General features: G+C 40.1%; 1 protein-coding gene across 6 annotated transcripts in view; it reads left to right on the forward strand.

Moving 5' to 3' along the window:
* Positions 1-25,010, forward strand: part of TBC1D4 (TBC1 domain family member 4) — a 122,437-nt gene that overhangs the window by 44,485 nt on the left and 52,942 nt on the right. The window contains exon 1 of one of the 6 annotated variants that reach the window (XM_075046063.1): positions 9,633-9,728. The exons of the other annotated variants lie outside the window; for them this stretch is intronic. Within the exon in view, the coding sequence (XP_074902164.1) occupies positions 9,648-9,728 (81 nt within the window). The 5' untranslated portion in view covers positions 9,633-9,647. Of the gene's footprint in view, positions 1-9,632; positions 9,729-25,010 lie in introns of those variants that run through there. 6 annotated transcript variants of the gene reach the window in all.

Genomic DNA, 25,010 nt, shown 5'->3' on the forward strand with positions numbered 1-25,010 from the left:
TCGTATCGTGTCCTGGGAGTTGGCTGAAGGGAGGATCGGATGTGATTGAGAGTGGAAAGCAGCATTTGAGGGTTAGTGTTGGAGGTACAAGGGTTGAAAGAGTCAAACTTGATGCAGTTTCACTGTTTTCCCTTAATGTTAAGGGTGCCCTGCAGAAGGTAATACTTGGCTTAATGCTTCATGTTTGAGGACCAGTGAAAATACTTGGCCAGCTACTTATCCACAGTGAACAAGGGAAAGCTGCTAAATGACTTGATATGAAGAAGTAAACTGCTGAGGACTTTTTCTTAAAGGAAAGTAGATGTGAGGAAACCTTTTTGACTGACTGCTGTATTTCTCTAGAGGAACTTAAAGGCAGTTGTAGCCACTCAAACTGCTAGTATGGGAAGCAGATGATTGAATTAATCACAGAAAAGTTTCTGGATGCCTGGGGAGAGCTTCAGGTGAAGGTAGTTGTTGGGAAACTGGTCACATCTAACAGGTCTGCTTCCCTATGTAAATGCAGTAGTCTTACTGATGAAGAGACAGTTTCCTTCTCGATGAAGAGGGAGCTCTTGCAGAGAACAAATGGGTGATGCTGGACCATCTTCCTCAGTCTGATGAATGTGGGAGTTTCAGCATCCGTTTTTATGGCTCATTTCCTTTCTGTTTACGCACAAAGTAGGACATTAAAAAATTGTTCATTTTATTGACGCAAAATAGAACATTTGTGAATCATTGTTATATTTAGCAGAACGCATCTTTTAAGTAAAATGAATTGGCTATTCCTAAAGAAAATGTATGTATCCATTTATAAAGTTATAACTTATTTCCAGCGTTATGCAGGAGTATGACAAAAGTTATGTGCTGTAAATTACTTGGATTATTCTTTGTGTCAAATAAGGAGTTTGCCAATGCTTCTCTTAATTCATGATTGAATGCTTATATGACACTTGGATTTCACTGCCTTTGTATTTAATTAATGAGAAAAACCTAGACTCTGAATTTCAGAACCAGAAGTATTTCCCTAATAGTATCAGGAAATGTTTCCACAATAGGGTTGTCAAATTGCCTGCTGATTAAAAGCTTCATGATGAAAAAAACACGGTAATCCTTTCCGCCAGGATCTGTGAAATTTCACATTGCAGTTTAATATTGCTAATGAATTCACTTCTATGCCAGACTAAAAAGAATATACTATATAAACTATAGAGTCACAACCTATGCTTGGGTATGATTATGGGATTTAGTTGCTGACAATGCTTATGTTCTCCTATTCTGTATGGTTGCTGAGTGAGTATGTAGCAAAGTTTTTTTTTGTTGTTGTTTTAAGTATTGGTATCTGACTTGGAAAAAAGGTCACTGTCCAACAGTAGCAAACATAGGGATGTGCTGTGGTTCTGCCAGGCACTTATCACCTGGGTTCTCTGATGCATGTTTCTCATAGCCTGGAAGAAGGAATGCATGCATCACTGATCGTGAAATTACAGCAAATGCAAAATACTGATTTGAGATCTTCAGATCTTTAGAACTAAATTGTTCTCTAATAATTGTAGAACCCAGTTGGTACTTACAATGTTTTTAAGGGATTTTCTGCTGTGTTGTCTTGATACTATGACTTCGCTGGCTTATCAAAGCACGTAGGTAAGTGAGGCTCAATGTGCTACAGAAGTAACAAGGTCAAGTATTGAAACCAAGCTGCGGCTTAAGAATCTGTTATGAAAATAGTGATGTAAACTGCACTTAGTTATGACCTACTGGCCTGGATCAAGAACATGGAGTAGTAATGGGAATGGGGGGAAGAATCAGATAAAACTTGCGTTATTTCTTACAACATTTACATCTACCTTTGTCTCCTTTGCTTTGTTGTAGTTTATAAATTGCATGTCTTGCCCTGCGGCTTATTCCTCCACTTGACTGCACTGAACAACAAAGGTGGTTCATGCCACTTCGGTGGTTAAGAGTGCACATAATGTTTGCACGAACACAAACTTCCTGGACACGTGCTTCTGCTGTCCATAGTCTGGTACACCACAATTACAGCCACCAGCTTCCTAAGGAGTGTGTATTTTAACCTAAGCTGTATCTGGTCATTGACCTCAATGATGAACTCCTTTCACTCTTACAGCAATTTCCCTTTAAAGAAATGTAAATAGAAGTATTTCATTCACAAGCTTAGGGTTTAAGAGGTCCAGCAGCGAAACTCATGGTGAGGTGCTTGCACTATGTGCACTAGAACAATGGTAGAGGAGATAAGGGGGGCAGAAGGATTGTTATTGCAGGAAGAGTTGAAATAGTCTGCGGGAAAATATCTGCATCAGTGTGTTTAAAGGATGATCTTCACATTCTTCTATGTTATTTCTACAGTCTTGAAGCTATGTTATAAAACTTCACCAAAAAACCAAGTCTTATTCCCTCCTTATAATCCTGAATCAATTCATTGTGTTTTTCAGTTGACTTGCGAGCATTGTATCTCCAGTGAGGCAGATAGTGCTTTTTTTTTTAATTTTATGTCTGTTCCTTTGTAATGTTCATAGTGCCTTAAGCAATGTGCCTATGAAATGGATGCCAAACTTCTACATGTTGCCCTTTTTTAAACCTTAGCACTAAAAAGCACTGAAATAATGTGTAGTCATATACAAATAAATGCTTTAGATTTAACTTGGCTACTGTAACACAATTTACAGAATAGTAAAAACCGAAGGGTTTCAGCCCCCAGTTACGCTGTTTCATTTATCAAAAATGATAAAACCTTAGTTAAAACACATTGTGCACTTGTGCACCTCACACTCTGTATCCACTTTTGAGAAGCTGCCTAGATTTAGTATTTCACTACTCAAGTGCTTGCATTTATCATTAATGCAATAAACAGTTACATAGTTATATATCACTTAGAAAAACTTTAGCTCTTTCCTGCCTTTCCCCCTCTCCCACCTTGTTCCTGAGCACTCTCCTAAAGCAGAGCTCTCATCCTGCGTCCTCTCCTGCTGCAACATCCTCGTGCCACCACTCCTCTGAAGTCCTGTCCACCCCATCTGTCTGTGTCCGGAGCTGGATGTGCGAGGCCCGGGCTCACAAGACACTTCCCATGTACGAAAGAGGCGCCTGAAGTGGCTGCTCACAGGGGTGAGCTGTGGCTGGGTATGTGCTTGTGTAGCTGCTTTCAAAAGCGAAGCTTTGAAGTGCTTCAAAGAACCCAGTGGTATGTGTACCTTTTGATAAAAAGGATGTTCGATACAAATAGGAGAATATACTGAAATAGTAAGATAAGCAAATTTTGTGGTCATGAACAATGATTCCTAGGGGAGAGCTGGTGGTGACCAAGGTGTACCTAAGCAAAATGTACTTTCACCCAGTTCATAATGGCTGAATAAACAAACAACCTTGATTAAAGAGAAAGTGGACCGAAACACAGTAGTGACTGGTGGTGTTACTGCCCTCTACTAGAAGAGACAAGTTATGGGTAAAGCTAAGGTCTTCGTGCTACTGGATTTTTCTAAATATCGGATCAAATGTGTCTGGGTTTAGTTTTATACATTTTACTGCCAATACCTAACAAATAATGGGACTAGCCATATCTTTTAAGTGGATAACCTTCCTAAAAATGTTTTTACTTATTTTGAGTTTGGTTTTTTTTTTTTTCCTTCTGGAAAAATGAGGTTAGGGTTTTGGCAGAGGGGAGCTGTCTGTAACCGTAACAGAACTTAGTTCATCTCATGCCAAACACCAGCACTCGAGGTCAATAATCTTCAACTCAAATATTGCTCTTGGGTACATTTATCATTCCCATTGTTCCATAACACAGCGGGAAAAACAGTCTTTAACAATTCCTAGCAGAGAAAATCTGCACACAGTGGGAGCTGAAACAGTTCTTGGACTTGTGTAACAAAACCCCAAAATGTTGGCAACACACTGGACCTGGATGGGGATTTTTGTTGGTGAATGCTAGCAGTGGTTTCAGGCTGGTGTGCATGGTTCTTTCCACTCTGTGTGTGGTATTGAGTGACACTAGACATGCAAAATGTAATCCTTAAAGGATGTGTTTTTTCTCTTCCCCACCCCAAAGGGAGTAACTTGTAGGGAACATAGGACTGGTAAATTCTAACAGTGTGAATTGGAAATTCTCTGCTGAATGACTGGCAGTGGGTGATACATTTGTACTGTGTAGGCAGATCAGGCTTTTCTAGTGTTCAGTGGTGCTAGCCTCTGCTTTGGAGCATGTGTACGTTTTAAGGGAAAATAAGATACAGGATATTTCCCTTCAGTTTCTTCCTAGTAAGAGTGATTAAAGCACAGAATATTTTCTTCCCTCCTGTACCCCTCTCCCCATTGTTTTAACCACAAACCATGCTTAGAAACAGCGACATTGCTTCTTAAGACAAATAGTTTTAATTAAACTTTGGATGAAGATCCTGCTGACTTTCAAGGACGAAGAAGATCATTTGAGAAACTAAGATATTTCTGAGGAAAGCACAGGATGATGTCTCCCCTGCTCCCAGTTAAAGCAACCTAGTCCTTTACTTTTGGGAAGGTAAATTGAAGCTCTTTTAGGCTTAGGTATGTTGTTGTCTTGATGCTGTATGAAAGTGGAAGATGATGAGACTTTCATATCTTTAGGAAGATATGGAAGTGCACTTACCTTATTTCCCCCACTGTGCATCCTCTGTCTTCCCAGTCCTCCATGGAGGTGGCAGCCCTATTGCTGGCTGTGCGTAGGTGAGTGCCTAGGATCCTCAGACCTAGTAAATTGGTTCAACACTGCCTTTGAGTACGTTTCCCAAGCTCTCATCCATTAGACTGTGGCACTGGTGTGGAAAGCCTTCAGAACAGCCCCAAGACTGTTAGAGGTGCAGGTCAGAGCGTGAGATGCATTCTAGCTCTTGTTCAGACCTGTCTGCTTTGCAGCAAAGATGCAGGGAAAATTGCTCAAGTGCTGGCAGCTCCACAGTAGCTTTGCCATAGCTGTGCTTTACTCAGAGTAGTAATACAGCAGGCACAGAGCACCTCCCTCCCACCCTCAGCTAGGATAAAGCGTGTCAGCACAGCCAGCCATGGGAGATGCCATACAGTGTGTAAGCACATTGTGGAGCTTTGGTTGGGTAGATTGATGTGGTTGCTTATCAGCTGCAAAGATGGCAGTTGCCTGATAACTGTGCAGTGAAGATGCATACTGTGACTTCTGACTGATCATTGAGATGCTTAAAATTTTTAAGTCTCCCTTCCATTAAGATTCTGAGCCTCTTTGGTAATACAGTTTGATCCAAAGGGGCAGGAGTCAGGGTAAGAGAGGGATGTCTTTATTAGGAATTGATCCATAATAAAACTTCTCACCCAGTACCTCCATAAGCTTTCTAATGTGGTCTCGTGTGTGTCTCAAGCACTGATTTCAAGTTAGTAATTTATTTCAGACATTATGTCCCTTCTAGAGTGTTTGCATGCTTCCTTTCAGGTAGTGGGGTAATTTCAAAGGATTTTAAAAGGATCCAGTGGATGGTGACATATTGCTCTGACTTTATGGTTCCAAATACCAGAATTTGGGTAAGTTGTTACCCTGAGTCTTATGCTCGAGAATAAATGCTCCACCCACACGAATAAACTTGCCTGGTCTCAGTCCATCTGAAAACACTTTTTGTTCTGGGTGTATTCAGCTATTTTGCATTTTGTAATGGGAGCAACTGTGTTAAATACCTTTATCGGCATGTCTACTTAGTGCACAAGACCTCTTCTGTTTATGTTGATGGTTTTGGAGAGCCGCCAGACTGAATCACTGATGTAGCAATAATATTTTATAATACTGCAAGATAGTTGTTCCCTTGACTCATTACCATGTTCAAGAACAAAGTTTAGGTAGGGAGTTATGTGCTGCCAGGTAGTGTCTGCCTACATATCAGAAGCAACAATGCTGTTCTAGCAGAACTATAGTTTTGGAAAAAATCATGACATCTTTTGGAATATTTCATGGCATGATAGTTGGCACTTGTGACTAAAATAAAGAGATTTTCTGTTGTAGGAGGTATGGTTGACTTCATATATTCTTAGTCTGTTTTATTGGTCCTTTCAGGTAGGAGTTGTAAAGAGCAACTTCTGCCCACTTAGCATCTGAATAGGCTCTCAGTAAAGAACAGGTCTTACTACTGCTTGCGCAGCTTTCCCCAAAGAACTGGAAAAATGCTAGCTGCTGCTCTTCTTCCTTCTGTCACTGGGAACAAAGTCTCTTACTAATTTTTGCAAGCTTCCTGAAAGTGTCTTTTGACTCCTGCCATAATATTTAATGAAACGCTGTCATGTGAAACATCTAAATCTGTGTAAGATTTAACCCCAACAGCATTCTTCATATATAAAGCTAAAGTTAGTTCTTCACTGTTAGCCAACTGTTTCTCCTTTGCAACTGAGCTGTCTCCGTAGCTATAGTAATTTCTTCAATAATATCTTTCAGTTAATAGATGGGGGGCAGGAGAAAAAAAAGTGGTGGGAGAAGGCAAAGTTAGTACAGGTGGTGTTACACTTGATGAAACACTTCAATGATGGCACTTATGGGCAAAGAATCAACTGTGATACAGGGTAGCGTGGTTTTGTGGGACTCTAACAATACTCTGTTTCCCTGATGGTGGCATTGGAAGGTGTTCAGGTTTCCTTCACAATGCCATGCAAGATCCAGCAAACAGATTCTTCCCTACGGGTTACTACCTCATTGTCATAATTTGCAGATGACCCTCTCTGACTTCATTTGCATAATTTCCCCCACACACACTTAATTTTTCTGTTGTCAGAAGTCAAATTGCCAAAGATAATCTCTCCTACAAGCTAAGTAAAACTAAGCCCTTTGTATGATTTGAACCTAGACGCAGATTTTTTTTTTTATTATTTTCTCCTCCAAGTTTAGATAAAAAAACCCCAACTTTCCTTAATCCAATAGTTCAGACAGAATCAGTTGGAAGAGAGGTCGCATGCAATTGGCAAAGGTTTATCTTTTGCAGAACTCGAGTCTCAGTATTTGGGTTTCTCTTTTCAGATCTGGTACCCTTTGCTTTGTCTAAAATAAGAAAAAAAACCCCAAACCCACAATCTAGAAGTGCTGAAATAATAGAATTAAGATTCTTTGTATGTCTTCCTCAAGTGGGGGGTACTATATTGGAGAAACTGACTTTGGAGTGCAAAAATGGCTTCTTTGTAGGCATAACTTCATCATCACTATTAACTGAACAGAAAAATTGACTCTCTACACAATCGTGGAATGGTAGAAGGGTAAAGGAGGATTTACTTGTACAACCGACAACCTTGTAGGCAGATTATTTTTTTTTTTCTCCCAACTTGCAGGCTAATTACTTGTGTGGTAAGTAGACTGTACTGTTTTCTGAAAGTTCATATGCTTTCGTAGAAAACTGTCGATGCAAGGCAGAGTTTTGGTAAAACTGGTCCACTAATTAAGATCTGTCATAAAGAACCTTTGGCAGACTCCTTAAATTTCTTTTTTCTTAATCAGTATTGTTGCCCAAAGTTAACCATTTGGACATAGCAGGACCACCTTCCATGCAAAAGGGAGCCTGTATCTCAGACTGATTTTAAAATATGTTTAGTTGCTTTCTGTGAGCACGGGTCATCAAGAAAACATTGATTAATGTCTAAAACTTGAGCAAGAATTCTTCTGGAAGCTAGAGACTCCCTGCTGTAAGGAAAGGGCTGGAAGGGCTTTCTGCAGCTCCCACAGCTGTCAAAGTGTGATAAATTTTTCGGTAAATGCATGTGAGCTGATAGTGTAGCGACTTGCTAGAGCTTTGTGGTGGGAGTCCCTGAGGATCCCAAGCTTGCTGGACACAATTCAGCTCAAGCCTCCTTAGGATGTATCCTGCTAACCATAAACTCTGATCGGAAAGGATCCAGAGCTGGTAGCAGGGAGACTGCTCCCTCTGACATCAATGCGTCTTTTCAGGCTTACACATTTAGAAGGAAATTAGCTCTTAATGACCACATGAGGGTGTGGTAGAGGTGGTAGAGGGCAGAAAGTTGTTATGTTTACTGTGGTATAAATGTGTGATCTTCTTTCTGTTAGAGTGTACTTATTACTAGAGACTGAAGTCTAGAGACGGAAGTGGAAGCCTTTGAAATGCATCTGTCAGGTAATGCTGAATGCGATAGGAGATGTCCTACCTTCCTGGATGTTTATGCTTTGGATGATAACAAGTAGTACCACTGGTAAATAAGCAGCTCAGATGGCAGTTGCTCATTTAGCCATGCTAGAGGTTTAAAGAACCCTTTGGATAATAGTGCAATATAAAGGGAAGATGTGAAGGCGCTTTTTTTTTTTTTTTTTTTTTTTAATGCAGACTATTGTCTTCCCTGGAGAGGAATGTTAAATTCTGGATAGGAGAGGAGCCAAAATTGAAGTACTTAAGTTCACATAATTAAGTAGTTGGATATTAGGAAAGGCCCCTCTTGCCTTAATCCACTTTTTAAAATGGTGTAACTGAGGAGCTTTTGAAGGATTTGCTTTAGGAGGAATAAGTTTCTTAAAAGTAGGAATTTTTGACTTACACAAGGAAGCGAGAGAAAGGAAATAGGAAATAACTAGGAAGAGAGTGGTAAGTAAATAACCTAGATAAAGTCAAAAAAGCTTTAATCTGTTCAATATCATTTGAAATAACAGATTGGGTTCAGTAAACTTTGTTCTGGTGTGGTGCTTGTTAAAAATGAGTCTTTCTAATAACTTCAGTGGAAGCCAGACTAAATTTTTTTTTTTTTTTGTTAGATGCTTAAATAAACTGGAAAGTGGAAGGCAAGAGAAGAAGATAAGCTGTGTTTGTCTTCAAAGGGACTCTTGTCTAGTTTGGGATGCTCACATAGTAACCTTGGGGTTGGTGTATGGAGAGATGATAAAAAATTCAGCTCCATGTTAGTGGATTGTCACTCTGTTGCCGTTCACAATGTTGAGTTTATCCACCCATAGGCACCTACACCTGGGCTTAACAGAGATGTTCAAATTGCCATTATAGTTGGTGATGGTCTAGTAAATTTGGTCTGTGAAGTCTGGAGTGCTGGTGCCTGACCAGATGTCAGTGAGATGAAAGGCACTCTGTGACCTAACTGTGTTTCTGCTGTGGGAATACGAATTCTTCAGTTAGACTCACTTCAGGGGGGAAAAATGGAAAACTGGGGATGGGACAGGGCAGGATGGGATTCAGCTACAGGTTGAAGTTCCATCTCCTACATCAGATGGCTACTGTATTTCATTTACGTGTAGTCATAGAATTCCTCTCCATCTTTTATTCACCACTCACTAAATTATTAATCCAGTCTGTTTACTCATAATAAATAGTCTTGTCTAAAGCATGAGAAAGTTGTGTTTTGATCAACAGTCACAGAAATACTGTATGCATGAATTGCTGTAGCTCATTTTGTCAAAAATAATCAGTGTAAGACCCAGACTAAGTGTATAAATTTTACATGCTATTTCGGATTTGAAGATCCCTGACTAGCCAAACACAGTACTTCTACATCAGAATCTTATGTGCTATTTGGAGTCCATCTTTCTGTTGAAAACAAGTATGCCAAAAAGTCAACTCTACTGATTTTTTTAATATTGAACTTGATTGTAACTTAAGTAGCTGTGGCATTGTATTACAGGATAGCAGAATCCTTGCTGTCTCTGCCAGGCTTCAAGAATTGTTTCTATGCATGAGGGTTGTGTAACACTCGTTGGATTCAACCAATTAATCATTTCAGTCCTTGAAGACACACAACAGATATTCCAGGTTGGTAGTATAACACCCTTGAAAATACTCTGTGGAAGGAGGTGAGGGATGATTCTTGTGTGTGGAAAATGTGAAGTCTTTACATCTAGAGGCTGTGGATGTGCACCGAGACAAGGTAACAGAGCTGTGCTAGGCTCACTGCTGTCCTGCTGGGAATACGGCTCCATCTTGTTGCTGTTGCGAAGTCCAGCTGTTAAGTCTCTGATTTGGCTTTGGAGGTAGTATCTAAACTAGGGAAATGTTGTCCAATGATTTCAGTATTCTTAACTAGCGGATGGTGTTGAATGACATCCTACAAAGTGTAAATATGAACAGGTCAAGCTTGAATGCACTAAATTGGTATAACATTGGTGATAATTAATAATGTAGTCTTTGTGGGATCTTACCAGCTGTTTGAATCATTTGGCTTAATGCTTTAGAGTGCTATGACTGTAACCAATGAAATACTGCAGTGTGTGTGTGGCTAAGAGGGGGTAGGAAGATGGTATTGAACTTGTGAAGCAAAGTGATCTTCACCGTGTCTGAAATTACTAACACTGTGTTAGTGTTCATGTAAAACTGTAATACAGTTTCTCATTCAGTAATGGGAAAAGTCCAGATTGCTGCAGAACAAACACTCCTGCCATTTCATGACTTATAGACTTTCTCATTTTGATCCACTTCCTTCTGTTTAGAAGAGATAAGAAGGTATGGTAATCTGCTGGATAGCTCAGAAGATTCTGCTAGGCCTTCAGCATTTCCTGGAAAGGGAACGTGAAATTGTCTGGTGAGATGAATCAGAAATAAGAGGGAAGGGAAAACACTCAATTAAAATGCACAATAAGAATTTCTTTCATATAAAGCAATTTATCAAGTTCATTTTTTTTTAAACAGTCTTTTAGTTTTCCCACTTATCCTATCTTCTCTAGCTAGTTGCTGGGAAAGAAACAGTGTGTTATGCCAGCCACAGCTGATGTTTGCTGTGCACACACTGATGTGTGTATTGGCCAACTGAGGAGAACAGATGTCTTCAGTACATGCTTGACAGTTCTCTGCATGGGCATCTCTGCTTTACACTTGCTCGCTTTCTCTTCTCCACTCCCCCCTTGCCCTTCCCCAAGAAAGGTTGCTCTTAAGCTGGTGAGATAGCAGTCAAATTATGGGGACGACATGGGCCCCAGATGCTTATGAAAATGGGGAAGACAAGAAGGAGCTGAAATTTCAGCAACCTTTTTTTTAGCCAGGAAACAAAGCTTGCAGGGTGCCTGTAGATGGTCCTTGATGTTTCACACAGAACCTGTGATTATTCTTTCCAGCCCCATGACCTGGCCATGCAACTTTCCATTGTGAGAAGCCTGCCAGCACACTATGATCCCTTACAAAGGCAGATGGGGCACCTCCAGATTAGCTGTGGAGATCCCAATAAGGTCTTTCACTCTGTTTTCCAAATAAGTAGGTGTTTCCTTCCAAACATTCTTTCCTTTTGCTGTCTAGGAACTGGGGAGCTCTATTTTCCTCCAAGAGGATCAAATATCTGGAGCGAGGAATGATGTTTAAGTGCTGCACACTGGGTAGCTTCTAGCAAAAGAAGGTCACCGAATGTGTGTTCTCTTTATCTGTGCTTGAGGATGTCATTTCTCAGTGTTATCCTTCCATTCCTCATGATGCTGGGGATGGGACACAACTGCTCGTATGTGAGCAGCATTCTGTATATTCCTGCCTGTCTCCCAGAAAATGACTTCAGATGCTACCTGTTAGCAGTAACTGAGACAAACGCTTACCTCTTTGAGTGACAGGGCTTGTCTAAGACCAGAATGAAGTCAGGCAATGTGGAATTCCAATCTGAGTTCTGTTTCTGAACACTAGTTTTATGCAAAAAGGAAAAAAATTAGCATTGTTATATTCTGTTACACTGCACTTTTTATTTTAATAGTTTCATTCTGTGAAATGATAAATGATAATGCTTTGTAAACAGAAATCAGCCTTGCTTCCTGCCCTGGAATTTAGTAGAAACCTAAGGGTTTATGAAAAATAAACGTATCAAGTCCTGGTTGTTGCTACAAGCACTTGTTTACCAGAATGTAAGCAGTAGGAACGCTACTGTGAACAGTTAAGTTGGCTATGCTTTCAGCAAAAGTTAAGATGCACAGATGCAGCCTACTGTGTTGCCTGGTTTCTAAATCCTCAAAACAAGCTTTTCAGAACAACTGAATCTCTTCTCAACCATAGTTAGGCAAATAACTTCCTTCCTAACAGATGAAGCTTTAAGTTCCTCAAGAGCCTGTTATTAAACAGGAGCTATGGAGAATTTATTTTGGCTTTGCAAAAGCATTGGAGAAAGGCTTCGTCTTGGCTTTTTGCAAGATGAGATGAAATGAGCAGGCTTTCTTGGCATTCTGCTCTGTATTTATGAGGCCATTCCATGAAGTGTAACATATGTAAGCGGGCTGATGTCCTGTCTGTCATTTGTCAGCCACTACAGATCAAATTGCACTCTTCATGCTACTTATGTGCTATGTAATATAAATAGACTTTACTAGGGAATGAAGTATCTGAACTCACATTTTTTTGAAGTATGAAGAAACAGACCTTGGTGCCTAAAAGTGAACTTGGATATAAATTGAGTCTAACTTCAGAAAATTGGCACTTTTAATTTTTTTATGCGATTCTCACTAAATTTTTGATAGTGCTTGCCATTGCTTTTAAGTGTTTCCAGGCAGAATTCACCCTAAAGCACCTGTATGTCTTATCTCTCCAAGTTCACCTTCAAGTTGCGTGGTTGCAATGTTTTCAATTGCTTGGTGCATAAAGAGTCAGTACTGTATTTTTTTTTTTTAAAAGTATTTGGTGGTGGCTTTTCCCTGTTGCTGAAATTTGAGCATCTTCCAAACAATACCGGATTCCTTGAATGTGTAGGAAAATGATGCTAGTATGAGCAACTTCAGAAAGACTAACAGAGATACTAAGTGGAAGCTGCTGGTTCACCTTGTGTGAACTATTGTAGGTTCATTAGAACCTGGCTGCTTTAAGAAATGTCAGCATGCAGTTGAATGTATGAATGACACAGGTAAAATGGAGGGAAGGCTTTATCTTCTGTCATCTTCCTCTTGGGAAAGATGGACTTTGTTATTTATGTTTTGGGAAGAGAGAGTTTCCCTTCCTCCTCTCTGGAGGGAGTGGAAAAATGTGCAGATTTAACTTATTCATTATAGGCTATAAGACATAATAAAGGTCTAATAAAGACTTGGCCTTTGTTTTGTTTTTTGTTGGTTTTGTGTTTTGTTTTTTTTTTTTTTAAGTCAGAGAAGCTTTTAACTTAGACTATAACAAACTCCAAAATACTTGCACTCTGTTTTTTGGTCACATTATAGCAAAGATTTTTTTTTTTTTTTGTTTAAATGATAAACTAGTGGGAGAGTCCAGCATTTGAGTGAACTGGTTTCTGTTTGCTCCTCCCCTTCACTGCTACCAAGTAAAATGAAGAGCATTTCCTCTCTAGCTTCCTAGTCAAACATGTAGGGCAGAAGGACAAAAAAAAAAAAGTAATCTTTCCAAGGAACAATGAGCTACTTCAGCTGTCAGGGGTTAGGTGAGAAAAAATAACCACCTTGAAAACAAAGCAACGCACTTCCCCCCAAAAAACCCCCAACAAACCCTTTTGACCTTATAGCTAAGCTGCTGTTATTTAAACATTCTGATACAGAAAAAAATTTTACACAAGTGGTACTAATTCTCATGCAAAAATTTTCTTTTTTTTTTTTCTTTTTCTACTGCACAGCCTTTGCAATTACTTTATAGAAATCTTACCACATACATCAGATCAGACGAACTTATGTAGGCATTTAAAACTCTGATCTTGCAGGTGGATTTGAGAGGAGGACCCTCTATCCTTTCATAGAGACCTGCTGACTAGACATGGTTGATCAGTCTATCTGGACTCCTCTGGGCATGGCTTTGAAAGGAGAGAGAGTAAAGCCTGCATCTTTACAGTAATGGAGAAACACTGCTGGGGCAGGGGAGAGTTTACTGCCAGAAAAAGCAGAGGTCTCAATTTTTCATCTCATTCTTGAGTGTCTCAGAAAATCAAGTTCTTTTCCCCCCAAGCAGTTAGACTCCAACGAATTCAATATTGTAACCTTGGCCTTTTTCTGGCAAACTTACTTGAGTAAGTTTGCCAAAGAAATGAAATTGCACTTATAAATATAATGAACACTGTAGTAAACAAATTCTTTTCTTTTTTTTTGCCTTTCAGAATAAAATGAAGAATGCTTTAGTAGCTTCTGCTTTTAAAATAAAAAGCACTTGCAGAGGGTCCTCACTGAACCTTGAGAATATAGCAAAACAGTAGGAATGAGGGTGGGTATTGTAGCCCCTTGGCCACACACCTGTTCCTTTGCCAAGTGCTCTAAAGCCCACTGTGCATGTTGCAAGGTTTATTTGCTGCACTTTTACATGTGGGTGTTTCTTGGCCCCTTCCTTCATGACTTCAGGACCTCATTTAAAATAAAAAAAAAAAGCTTCGCTGTCTGGTTTCTGGCTGTCTAAATGGGAAACTTTTAGCCAAGATACTCAGCTGAATGTGGCTGTTGATGTAAGATGTAAGAGGTCAAGATGCAAAAATCTCAAGTTAGAATAAAAATAAACCAGTGGTGTGAACCTCGAGGCCTGGAACTGAAACGCTGCTCTAAGCAGCAGGTGTGGATGCAGCATTAGTGGTTGCCAAGTGTTAATTTTCTGCATTGATGTTTGAAGTCTGCTCCCTCGGTGTGTCTGTCAGCTGGCTACCAGTAGCAAAGGCAAATGGTATGGCCTGTATTGGCTTTGCAGTTCAGTGACTTATTGCATTGGTCATCCATGCTATGCTGTATAACAGTCTGAAAATCCAGGTGTGAAAACAGGTTGTGTTTGAAGAAAAAAAAGTTTATTTAGCAGCATGTGGATAGTAATGAAAATCATTAGTGTCTCTGTTTTTTAGCTGTCTGTGCTAGGTTAACCTTGGCCAGCAGCCAGACACCCACGCAGCTGCTTACTCTCACCTCCACCCCAACCAAATGGAAGGGAAAATAGGATGGGAAAGCTTGTAGATTGAGGTAAAGACAGGGAGATTGCTTATCGGTTACCATCATGGGCAAAACAGACTCAACTTGGGGAAGTTTAATCTATTGCCAATTAAAATACATTTGGACGTGGAGAAACAGAGACAAAAAATAAAACACTTTCCCTCTACCCACCCCTTTTTTCCCAAGCTCAACTTCCCTCCTTCATTCCCAGCTCCTCTCCCTCTCCCTCCCAGAGCGGCACAGGGGGATGGGGAATGGGCGTTGGGGTCAGTCCCTAGCAGCTCCTCCCTGCCGCTCCTTCCTTCTCACGCTTTTCCCTGCTCCGGCGTGGGTCCCCTACGAGCTGCAGTTCCCGTCGGGAGAGCCCGATCCATGGTGGTCTCTCCGTGGGCTGCAGGGGAATGAATCTCTGCTCCACCGCAGAGCACCTCCTCCCCTCCTTCTCCTCTCCCCTCCGTGTCTGCAGGGCTGTTTCTCACACGTTCCTCCTCTCTCTGCCCGTGTGACTTTTTTCGGCCCTTTTTTAAACCTGTTTTCCCCAGGGCACCCCGGCCTTGTCTGTGGGGCTGAGCAGTGGGTGGGTTGGAACCAGCTGGAACCAGCTGTGTCCGCCATGGGGCAGCCCCGGCCGCTCCTCACAGGGACCACCCTGCTACCAAAACCTTGCACCTACGCCCAGTACACCATCTAATCTTTAAGTAGCTGAGAGGGGCTTGCAGGGTCCTAAACCTCAGTGTGGCTTTTTGGAGAGGGAAGAGTAGTTGGAAGTATCTACTTTGAAAGGTAATCTTGAAGTCTTAATTATTTTGATGTGTCCCTTTTCCCTGTATGCAGGATTTCTTTCAGCCCTATAGACTAATTTTGTAGGTTCTCTGATAACTCTAGTTAACCGCAGCTGGCACAAGGTTGCGACAGTGGAAAGTATTAAAGTTGAGGTAATTTAACTCTTCAGGGGAAAACATGAAGGGTTTGCATTCATTCTGCAATTTTAATTCAGAAAAGGGGGGACAAAAACTCAAACAAACCTCAGCCAAGCATTGGTTCCCTCATTTCTTCTCAGGCTGTCTCTTCCATCGTTAAGTCTGTTTTGTTCTCCCTTGTCATCTCAGGCTATCAGAGTGAACGCAGGACATAAACACAGTAGATAATTTGATTAATTTTGTATTAATACGCTATGCAAGCAGCAAACGTCTAAAAACGTTTGGCTCCTCAGCTAGCGTTCTTTCAGACTTGTGGGTGTGCGGAGGCTTTACTGAGTGGCTGCTGATTAAATCCAAGCTGAGTACATAAACCTGAAATCGGCTGTTCCTGTGGTGCTTGTAATGGGACGTGTTCACATCCTGTTGGAAGGGTAAGGCTGCCTTAGCACGGGGTGTTTTATCGTGAAAGCGTGTGAGTTTTGGTAGGTAGCGCTGGGTGGTGTTCAGATAAGCGGTGAAATAATATAAATACAGCTTTGTTCTTAACATGATGAAGGGACCTGTTGTATTATAAAGAGCAGCTCCCTCCCTTCTTCAGTCTATTAGATGTTTTTAAGTTATCTAGGGGCTTAACAGCTCTGAAGCTCCATTTTAGCCAGTTTATGAGCAGCAGCTGCTGGGTAGAGTCTCATAGCTGTAGTTCTTAGGCTGTATTCAGGGAGGGCCTGCTCACAAAGCCTGTGAAAGCTCTGGGTAAAGTTAGGGTGGCAAAACTTGATGATTTTTGTAAATGAGTATGTGGAAGTACATTCTTATCTTCTCTGGGTGTGAGCATCCAACCAAGCCTTGTAGAAACATAATGATGTCAGCAATCATATTTGTATGCAGCTATAACAATAAATAATTAGGAGTAAATGTTTTTGGTGTGATATCTTGAGAAAATACTGGGGAGGTTGTGGTGGGGAAGCTCTTCAGCATCTCAACTGCCAGGTGCATCTCTTCCTTCCCTGCTGCATGTAGGAACCCTTCTAAGGACCAACCGTTGGGGGAGGGGGGGGTGCCCTCTTCTGGTAGGAGTTTCATCTGTCCTCTTGTCACCACTTGGGTAATTCTTGTAAATGTGAAGCTTTCTAATGGTGCTGCATATAATGATGAGATAAGAAAGACTTAGCTGTTTTGTCCACTGCAGTTTTGATAGGTGCTTGGGAGTTTCGGGGTTGACAGCAAGTGTGAGTGTGCTTTTAGCAGCTGGAGTTGCTTGCTCTTTCATCTCTTCCCCAAACTAATCTCACGCCTTTAAATACCAGGCCTTGCTCTGAAGGCAAAACTCTGCTTGGTTTGAGAGGACTGCTACTGTATCAGTAACTACGTGCTTTTCCTGCTTACACCTATATTGCTGAGCTGTTAGCTGCATGAACCATGATTTCAGCTTCCAAGTAGGTTCCTTCTGAGAACTGCAGAATCCAAAGTGCTGTATTCTTCCACATTTTAACATCATAAGTGATTTGTAAAAGTTTATCTAGCATATACTCTGTTCTTACCAGAATGTCAGGTCTCAGGATTTTACAGGTATTATAGCTGCAGGTCCTTTCTTTCCCCGCTGAAAAGCATAGTAAAGAAAACCCCGAAAAAACAAACCTCAAAAGAACATGAATAAACAGTAGTGGGTTATTGCTTCCTCCATCAAGTATCTTCTTCTGTTGTCCACAGTTTTTTTGATGCGAAGAATCTTCTAAGTTCTGAAGCAGATGCATCATAACTATAAAGCAAATAAAGGTGCTCTTTTTAAATCCTTCTATAGTACATAAATATTCTTCCAACTATCTGTATGACTTTTTTTGCAGGATGAAACTGTAGGGTATTCCATAAACTGGCTAAAATTATGCAAGTATATTTTTTTCTTAGAAGAATAAATGACAGCTCTTTTACTGTAAATTTCTAGACTATGAAATAAGACATAATTTAAAGCTTGGGGGGAAACCCTAATTTCTGAGTGGCAAGTGTGCATCCCTCAGGTTTTGTTGAGGTGGGACTATCTGTGGAGCTTGTGCATCATGAACAGTTCTTAACTGCTTGGAAATCAGTTAGGTATATATTAACAATGCAGGACTCTTGGAAAACTTGCCTGCAAAGATGACTGCCTTGTTTTTTTCTGGTAAAATACTTATTACAGTCAACGTATATTATAGCAGCATGACCTCAATTTGATCTTAATTTCCTGCCTATATTGATAGATACAGAAAAACTTAACAATATGCAGTGCCACTATTCTATTCTTTGCCAGTATTTGAATCTTACAGTATTCAGATACTTGCCATTGGAAATAAGGCTCGTATGTCTTAAATCCTGTATTTCACCTTCATGTCACTTAAGAACACTCAATATAATACCAGGATGTTGTTACATGACCTGGATCTGTTATTACCTAATGTGTCTCTTTGAAGTGCTGCCTTAAAATTAGCCTCCTACTTAGCTATTTATCCACTTAAACCAGTGACTGATTTCCAAAGTGATGAGCACTCAGCTTTGAATAATACATATTTTATTTTTTTTAAAACTTGAAAGACTATCATTCCTTGGTTGTACCTAAAAATTTCAGACCTGTCAATGCAGCAACTTATAAGGGTCTTTGTTCTGTGTCCTCAAAATTAACTGAATTTGTAGGTAACAGGTTTTTTTCTTTTTGTTTTGGTTAGCTGTTATTTCAGTATGTCCTTAACATGGATTGATTTTTAACGGGTGCTTGAATTGCTTTCCTCTTGTGTTCTTGATACGAAAAGAGGGCACAAGTTTTAAATTCGCTGTTCGGTAGCATTTTCTACCATATGTATAAAAAATGCTGTTGAGCCTTACTATTTCCTTGCAGCAACTCTGTCTCCTTCTAGAATCCCTGTCCACTATGGTCAGCCTCAGAGCAGGCATCATCTAAATAAATTAGGCTAGCAATCATCATGAAGCTGCTATTAATGGAAAGTAATACAGTTTCTCAGATGTCACATGCTGGTGAGCAATTCCAAATAGTTTAATTCCAAGACTGGTGTTTATATGCAGTGCATCTTTGAAGCAGTCAGGCAGGCTGAACAAGGATTGTGATAAGTATAAGGACCTTGGCATAAAATGGGTCCTGTCAGACTTCCTTGCTGCTTGGGGAGATGAAGCATGTTGAAAAAAATAAGATCACAGATCAAATTCAGAAAAATGAAAATCTCTGCTCTGCACAGTGTGAAACACAGGTTAGCTGTCTTATGTAGTAGAGTCAGTAGAAGCTCCTTTTACATCACCTTGTAGACTCTTCAGAAGTGGAGTACTTTCAGTGTGATACTAAGTTGAACATCGAAGTCTGAGCTAGTCATTCCCAGTGTTCCCATGAAGGGAAATAGGATGTAAAAATCTCTTTAGGGGATGTAGGTTCAAGCATCTGTGGAGAGCAGCCTCAGCTAGGCAGGTTGCAACACTGCAGAAAGCCGGTCTCATATGCCACTTTGAAATTATTTACGTACCAAGTACTGGATTTGGGAGCAAACATGTCTGTTCTTATGTTTTTCTACTACTTTTGCTTACAATTTTGTCATTGCATTGTTCCAATGCATCATAACCCTCTTATAGTGGTCTTCCCCCTACTTAAAAAAACAAACAAAACTCCAAACAAAAAAAGATATCTACTTGGGTGAACTTCTGGCTTCTGTTAATCTAAAAATATGGAGACATTAATATATTCAGTTTTACTCACTTCTGTTCATGTAAATCCCTATGAACAAAACTCCATCTTGGTCTCTGAATTTAATTGGGCTTCTCAAATGAATTGTGTGTTTTTCAGGTTTTGCTGCTAGCTGACTGTCCATATTAATCTCTGAACTTTTATAGTTCTAATAAAATTCTCCTGATAAACTATGAATCTGTTACACCTGCTTCATTGTATCATAACTGTTTTGAAGTTACCTAATTTATGTAAGATGTTAAGTTTTTCTGAGAACAAAAATACAGAAATGAACCAACTTGTATCCTGTGCTAGCTTCAGCTCCCTGAGAGGTCAGGAACAAACAGAAACTACAGCACCTGGGATTATGCCAAATGGTTTAAAAACTCCCTAGAGAATAATAAATCTAACTAGTTTTGTATATTTCTGTCGTGTTTGGGATAACCATTGAAGTTGAGATTTCTATTGTTCCTCGTTGAAGTATACCAGTATCTACCATATAGAAATGTATGGAATTGTTTTGGAAGCCCTTGCGGGTGTCACAGCTGAAATTGGAAGGCATGCTTGAGAATCCCACCACGCAAAAGACAGGCTTGGTGACTACGACATATGTTGCCTTCCTAGATAGGATGCTGGGAAGCATAGAACAGCTATATTGTGAAATGTGCTCGCTCTTATTGATACAACTGACACATTTCCTTGCTGGCTTTGCAAAACGAATTTCAGCCTTGACTTCAGTGAGAACAGGACATCCAGACATGACCAAGAATAAGTTCCTGATGTAGATAATTCCCAGATAGGCTAAGCTCCCCCAGGGGAGGGAGAGTTGATGGGCGGGAGGAATGAAGCTCCTCAGGGGAGCTTATTTTCCGATTGCCGTTAATAGCTACATGTTCACTGTTAACTCTCATCAGCAAACTGACTTTCAGTTGCAGAGAGAAATATTTCATAATCTGGGCTATTTTGAGTAAAAAAAGTAGCTTCAGCTGTAGAACGATGAAATTATGGATAAACTGAGTTTTAAGTTCATCAGTCCAGAGAAAACTGTCGTCTTTTATGAAAGAAGAACTCACATACTTCTTTCTGAAACTTTAAGTTACTTGAAGCTGTATCTTGCTTTGTTTGCAGCTGAGTGTGACAATAATACCTTAGCTGAAATGATTTAAAACACTCCTGTGGTAATCTGAAGTGAATGGGATTTATACTGTCCTTCAAAATAACTTATTTAAATGTCATGAGAACACTATTGTGTCGGTGGCAAAACCACTCTTCCCTTATCCCTCCTCATTCCTTCCCCCCATCAGCCCAGAAATGGGAGTTTAGTTTCCAGGCCAGACAGGAGCCGCATGACGGGGATTGCCGTGTTACATCCAAGCTTACTTTTGCCAAGCCCTAGACGTTGGGGCTGTGCCGCCCTTCTTCTCTACATGCAGGGAACATACCTTAATATATAGGTACCCAAGTAACATGTGCTAATACTACTAGTAAGATGAAGATGCTGCCACAGAAGGTGAAGTACTGTGGGCTTTGATGTGCTTTAATAATGAACTTAAATTCCAGAAATCCTGGGTATATTTGTGATCGTATTTCTAGGACGTGATAAAGCCTATGCCATTTCTCCTATGAATGTTGTTAGCAATGTTAGCTCTAGTTAGTTAATGCAACCTACCTATTCAGCTTGCCTGTGTAGACTCAAGCCAATTCTATAATCTAGTTCCTTAAATCTTGTAGTTTGTGCTGTCAGGCAGTGCTGTGCAACTGCTGGCTCAGAAATATCAATCATGTAGCAGACATACTAAATTGAGAAAATACAGGTTAGCAGTACTGAAACAAGTAGTATCTACGAGTAGCAATTAGTGAAGCACTGCAAAAGTTACTTTACCCAAAGTATATAAAAATGTTGCCTAAAAAACAAATGGGAACTCCCTATATACCGTCAAACAACTCCATCCCATCTGTCTTGATTCTCAGCATTCATCACCTATTGTGTTTTCTTCCTTACACAGTAACTGAGTGCTTTTATGCTCCCTTTTTCCCTATAGTTTTATAGAACCCAGATTCATAACCAAAACAAAACACACTCTCACAAGCTTTTTGGGAATATATGCAAATGGTCTCATGGGTCTGTATCAAACCCTTAGATTATTCATCATGTATATCACTATTGGTGCAAGTCTTGCCTTTGGAAGCTGTTCCTCTGGAAGGACCTTAACTGTCTCTTTACTTCATTGACTCATTTGTCTCAAAGCTTTCTGGGAAAGTGTTTCCTTTTCTGTTGCCCCTGGGTGTTCTGGGTTGGGGGTTTTTATTATTATTAATAGTAACTTTGTAGCTCTTCTGGAATTCCTCTGCTTGAAAAAGTGAAACAACCATGCACTTAATTACTTTCAGCTATTAAATCTGAAATACTTACCCATTCTGCTGTGTCTGTACAGATTTACTTTTGAACACTGTAACTATCTAACTGTATTTAATTCTTTTCACAGCTAAGGTAAGCAGCTGCTGAAATCTTAGTATTTTTAACAGTTAGTGATTGACAAGATTAGACTATTGTGACTCCCAGTGAGAACAGGGTTGGTGTTTTGTGGTGTGCTAGCTCTGCCTTCAGGCATGGTATTCATTGTTCCTCTGTCTCTGTCAGGCAAAGCTGTGATTCAAGATTTCGCAGCTGGAAGAAGTCTAGTTAGGTGCAAGCTCTTTGCTCTGCCTGGCACCTCGTTTCGAAGTGGTTGGGAATTCACCATCTGGATCAATATGGCTTTAAAATCCTCTTTCACTGTGTTTATGCTAGGGTTGTTTGCTGGTTGTTATCTGGGAAAAGTTAATTGTACTACTGGTTGCTTAGGCATTTGATACTGTCTCAAGATAATGCAGTTGCTCTTGTGAACTGAGATTACTGGACAAGCTAGAACTTGTACAGATGTATATTTCCAAAGTACTAGAAAATAATGAATGTTACTTGACAGGGGTGGAGAAGCTATTGAAAGGCTATTAGGCTGCAATCAATTTTTTTCTACTCTGTGCACACTGCCTGATAAATCATGGTCATTTGTCTTTCACAGTTTCTTAGTGAATGTCTTTTTGAGAAAAGGAGTCTTGAACCCAGTAGTGGCTTTTTTTGTGTCTCTGCCACAGTGTCACCTGCTGCTTGACACTGTTTTTGGTGGCCACCTTTCTGTAAGCAGAGCCTTTTTTAAAGAAAGTTTGTAGTTCGAAACTTCTCAATACTGCAGTCAAGAATTTCTGGGAAAACATCAAATAGGAAAAGACCTGACTCCTCGGTTTCAGGTCATTGGGGAACTTCTAGCCTCATTAAGGGGGCTAGAAGTTACTGCAGTGCCTGACTTGTTCTGGGCACCTGCTAGATCTCTTAGACTGAATAGAGTCTGTAATTTTCCCATCTCCCGGAGTGAGTGCTGAATTACTAACCACTTAACATCTCCTTCAGTGATAGAAGAAGAAGGTGGTTGTTGTAGCAAATAAGTTACAGAGGTGGTGGCATCCATGGAAATCAGATGCAGGTGTTCTTCAACCAAATCTGGGCCAATATTCACTTTAGGAGTCATCATGGTTTGCCATACAGGAGTCCTGAAACCTTGATCTCTTGACTAGGGAAAAACAGACTTTCCAAGGTGTGTTTGTTTCATAGTGAATCAACATGTTAATTCATCTTTTTAAATTAAAATCTTGAGAGCTTCTGTCTAAAACTACTGGATTAAAAAACTGCCGCTGTCTTAAACATGGTGCATGGAGCACTTCTTTCAGTCTTAGCACTTGCACTTTAAATCTGCTAAAATGAAGTTCACTATCTTCTGATCTGTATTTGAGAAGTGGATAGTGACCATAAATGGGCAAAATACTTCAATGAGCTCTCCAACTGTAGCTTTTTTTTTTTTTTTTCCCCAAAAGGAAATGAATGCAGAGAATGTATTAATTGTTTGGGACTGTCCACGTGACAGCCTTATCCAGCCTTATCTTCTCAGGCAAGCCCTTTTAAAAATAGGGTATGTGTTAAATATGATAGAGTTCTTAAAAACAACATCTTCTTATTAAATTTCTTACTAGAAAATGAAGTGCCAAATTAAGTTAAAAATGTAGAGTTTTCAGAAAATTCCTGGTTAGTATCTGAATTTGTGCTTTCATAGTTTGGAAAAACTTGGGTTAAAGCAGTTGAAAAGTTTAAGACAAAGTGATGTTACAAGCAAGCTGTACTTTGCTAAATCTTTCACTGGGAGCTATGTCCCAAACTTGGAAACAAACTTGAGAGTACTTGCATATGCTCAAAGTGGGTAGGTGAATTGAGACTTGCTATTCTACATAGTCAAAGAACATAAGGATTGTCATGAGAGCTCTGTACTGACACTTCTATGGGTTGCAAAGTATTCAAGCAGAGTGAGTGTGAGCTGTATCTGAAAGGTGGAAGAGCATCAGTCTGACTGGCCTGAATGTAGGAGTGAAATACTGAATGCAAGAACCTTCCTTATTTAAAGCAATGTTCCTGTTGGGCTATGCTGTCACTACCATCATTGAAGTTCTTTGATATACTACTGTAGAGTGCTTGCATGCAAGTATAAAAAAAGGCATCTGTAGTCTGCTCAGGCATCCGAACAATCTTGTAACTCTTACACATTCTTTCCTGTTAAGTAATTTGATCCACCTTCTATCATTATACTGCTTATTTAAATTTGGATACTTGGCAAAGCAGCATCTTGTTCTGGGTGCTACACACGCAAATGTGCTAGGTGATCTACAAGTTTCCAGTAGCAAATAAGGTAATGTGGCAAGTTCTCTAAGTGTAAGCAGTGCAACTGTGGTAGACTTTTTTCTGCTTGTTAACTGTATCAAAACTAAACAGCACGAGTAATTCCTGGGTTGATCTCAAGTAAGAACTATTTTGAGAACTAAATTTTATTTTACCTATTTAAAAAAAAATCTCTTTCTCTTTAGGCTGGTTTAGTGGTAGTCTTCAGCTTTGCCTTCAGCAGGAGTATGGCATGAAGTTGAATGTCAGAGTAAAATGAGTACATTGCTGTGTAGTAGTTCTTTAGAAGCAGACCGAATTGGGTCCTGACCAGTCACCTGGAAAAAAAATACAGGCCAGGCAAATAGGAGGAAGGCTCTGTCTCCTGAAAGCAAAACCTTACTGAAGGCTCCGTCTCCTGAAAGCAAAACCTTACTGTGTGCAATTCTTTAATGTGTTTTTGGCTTCTTCCTCATGTGTTTTCTATTGCTGTAAGTTTTGGCTACACTCATGAACCTGTAGAGAACAGCAGAAACATGAAAACACTAGCTGCCAGGGGTGACAGTCGGCTTGAAGCTCAGAAAGCTGTGTTCACTGGGTCTTTCTTTGCCAGCCCCTGTGTTCCAGCTTTCCTGCTACTGGGCTTGTGTTGTGTTAGCCCAGACTTGCATCGGAATGAATCGGAGTTGATAGCAGATGCTTATTACTGCCTGCTGAGAACCTGACTTTCTGTTTTCTAAACTGTATTTCTAAACTGCACAGAAGTGCAGGTGGGTTATAGAAATGCTTAGCAATTCGGCTGTTATTCTTTCCCCTTTGTGATAGCATTTCTCTTGGCTACAGATCCTCTTCACAGTCAGCATTCCTTAGGCACTAAGTCAGCTG

Source organism: Buteo buteo, chromosome 14 (assembly GCF_964188355.1).
Source record: "Buteo buteo chromosome 14, bButBut1.hap1.1, whole genome shotgun sequence".
NCBI classification, from domain to species: domain Eukaryota; kingdom Metazoa; phylum Chordata; class Aves; order Accipitriformes; family Accipitridae; genus Buteo; species Buteo buteo.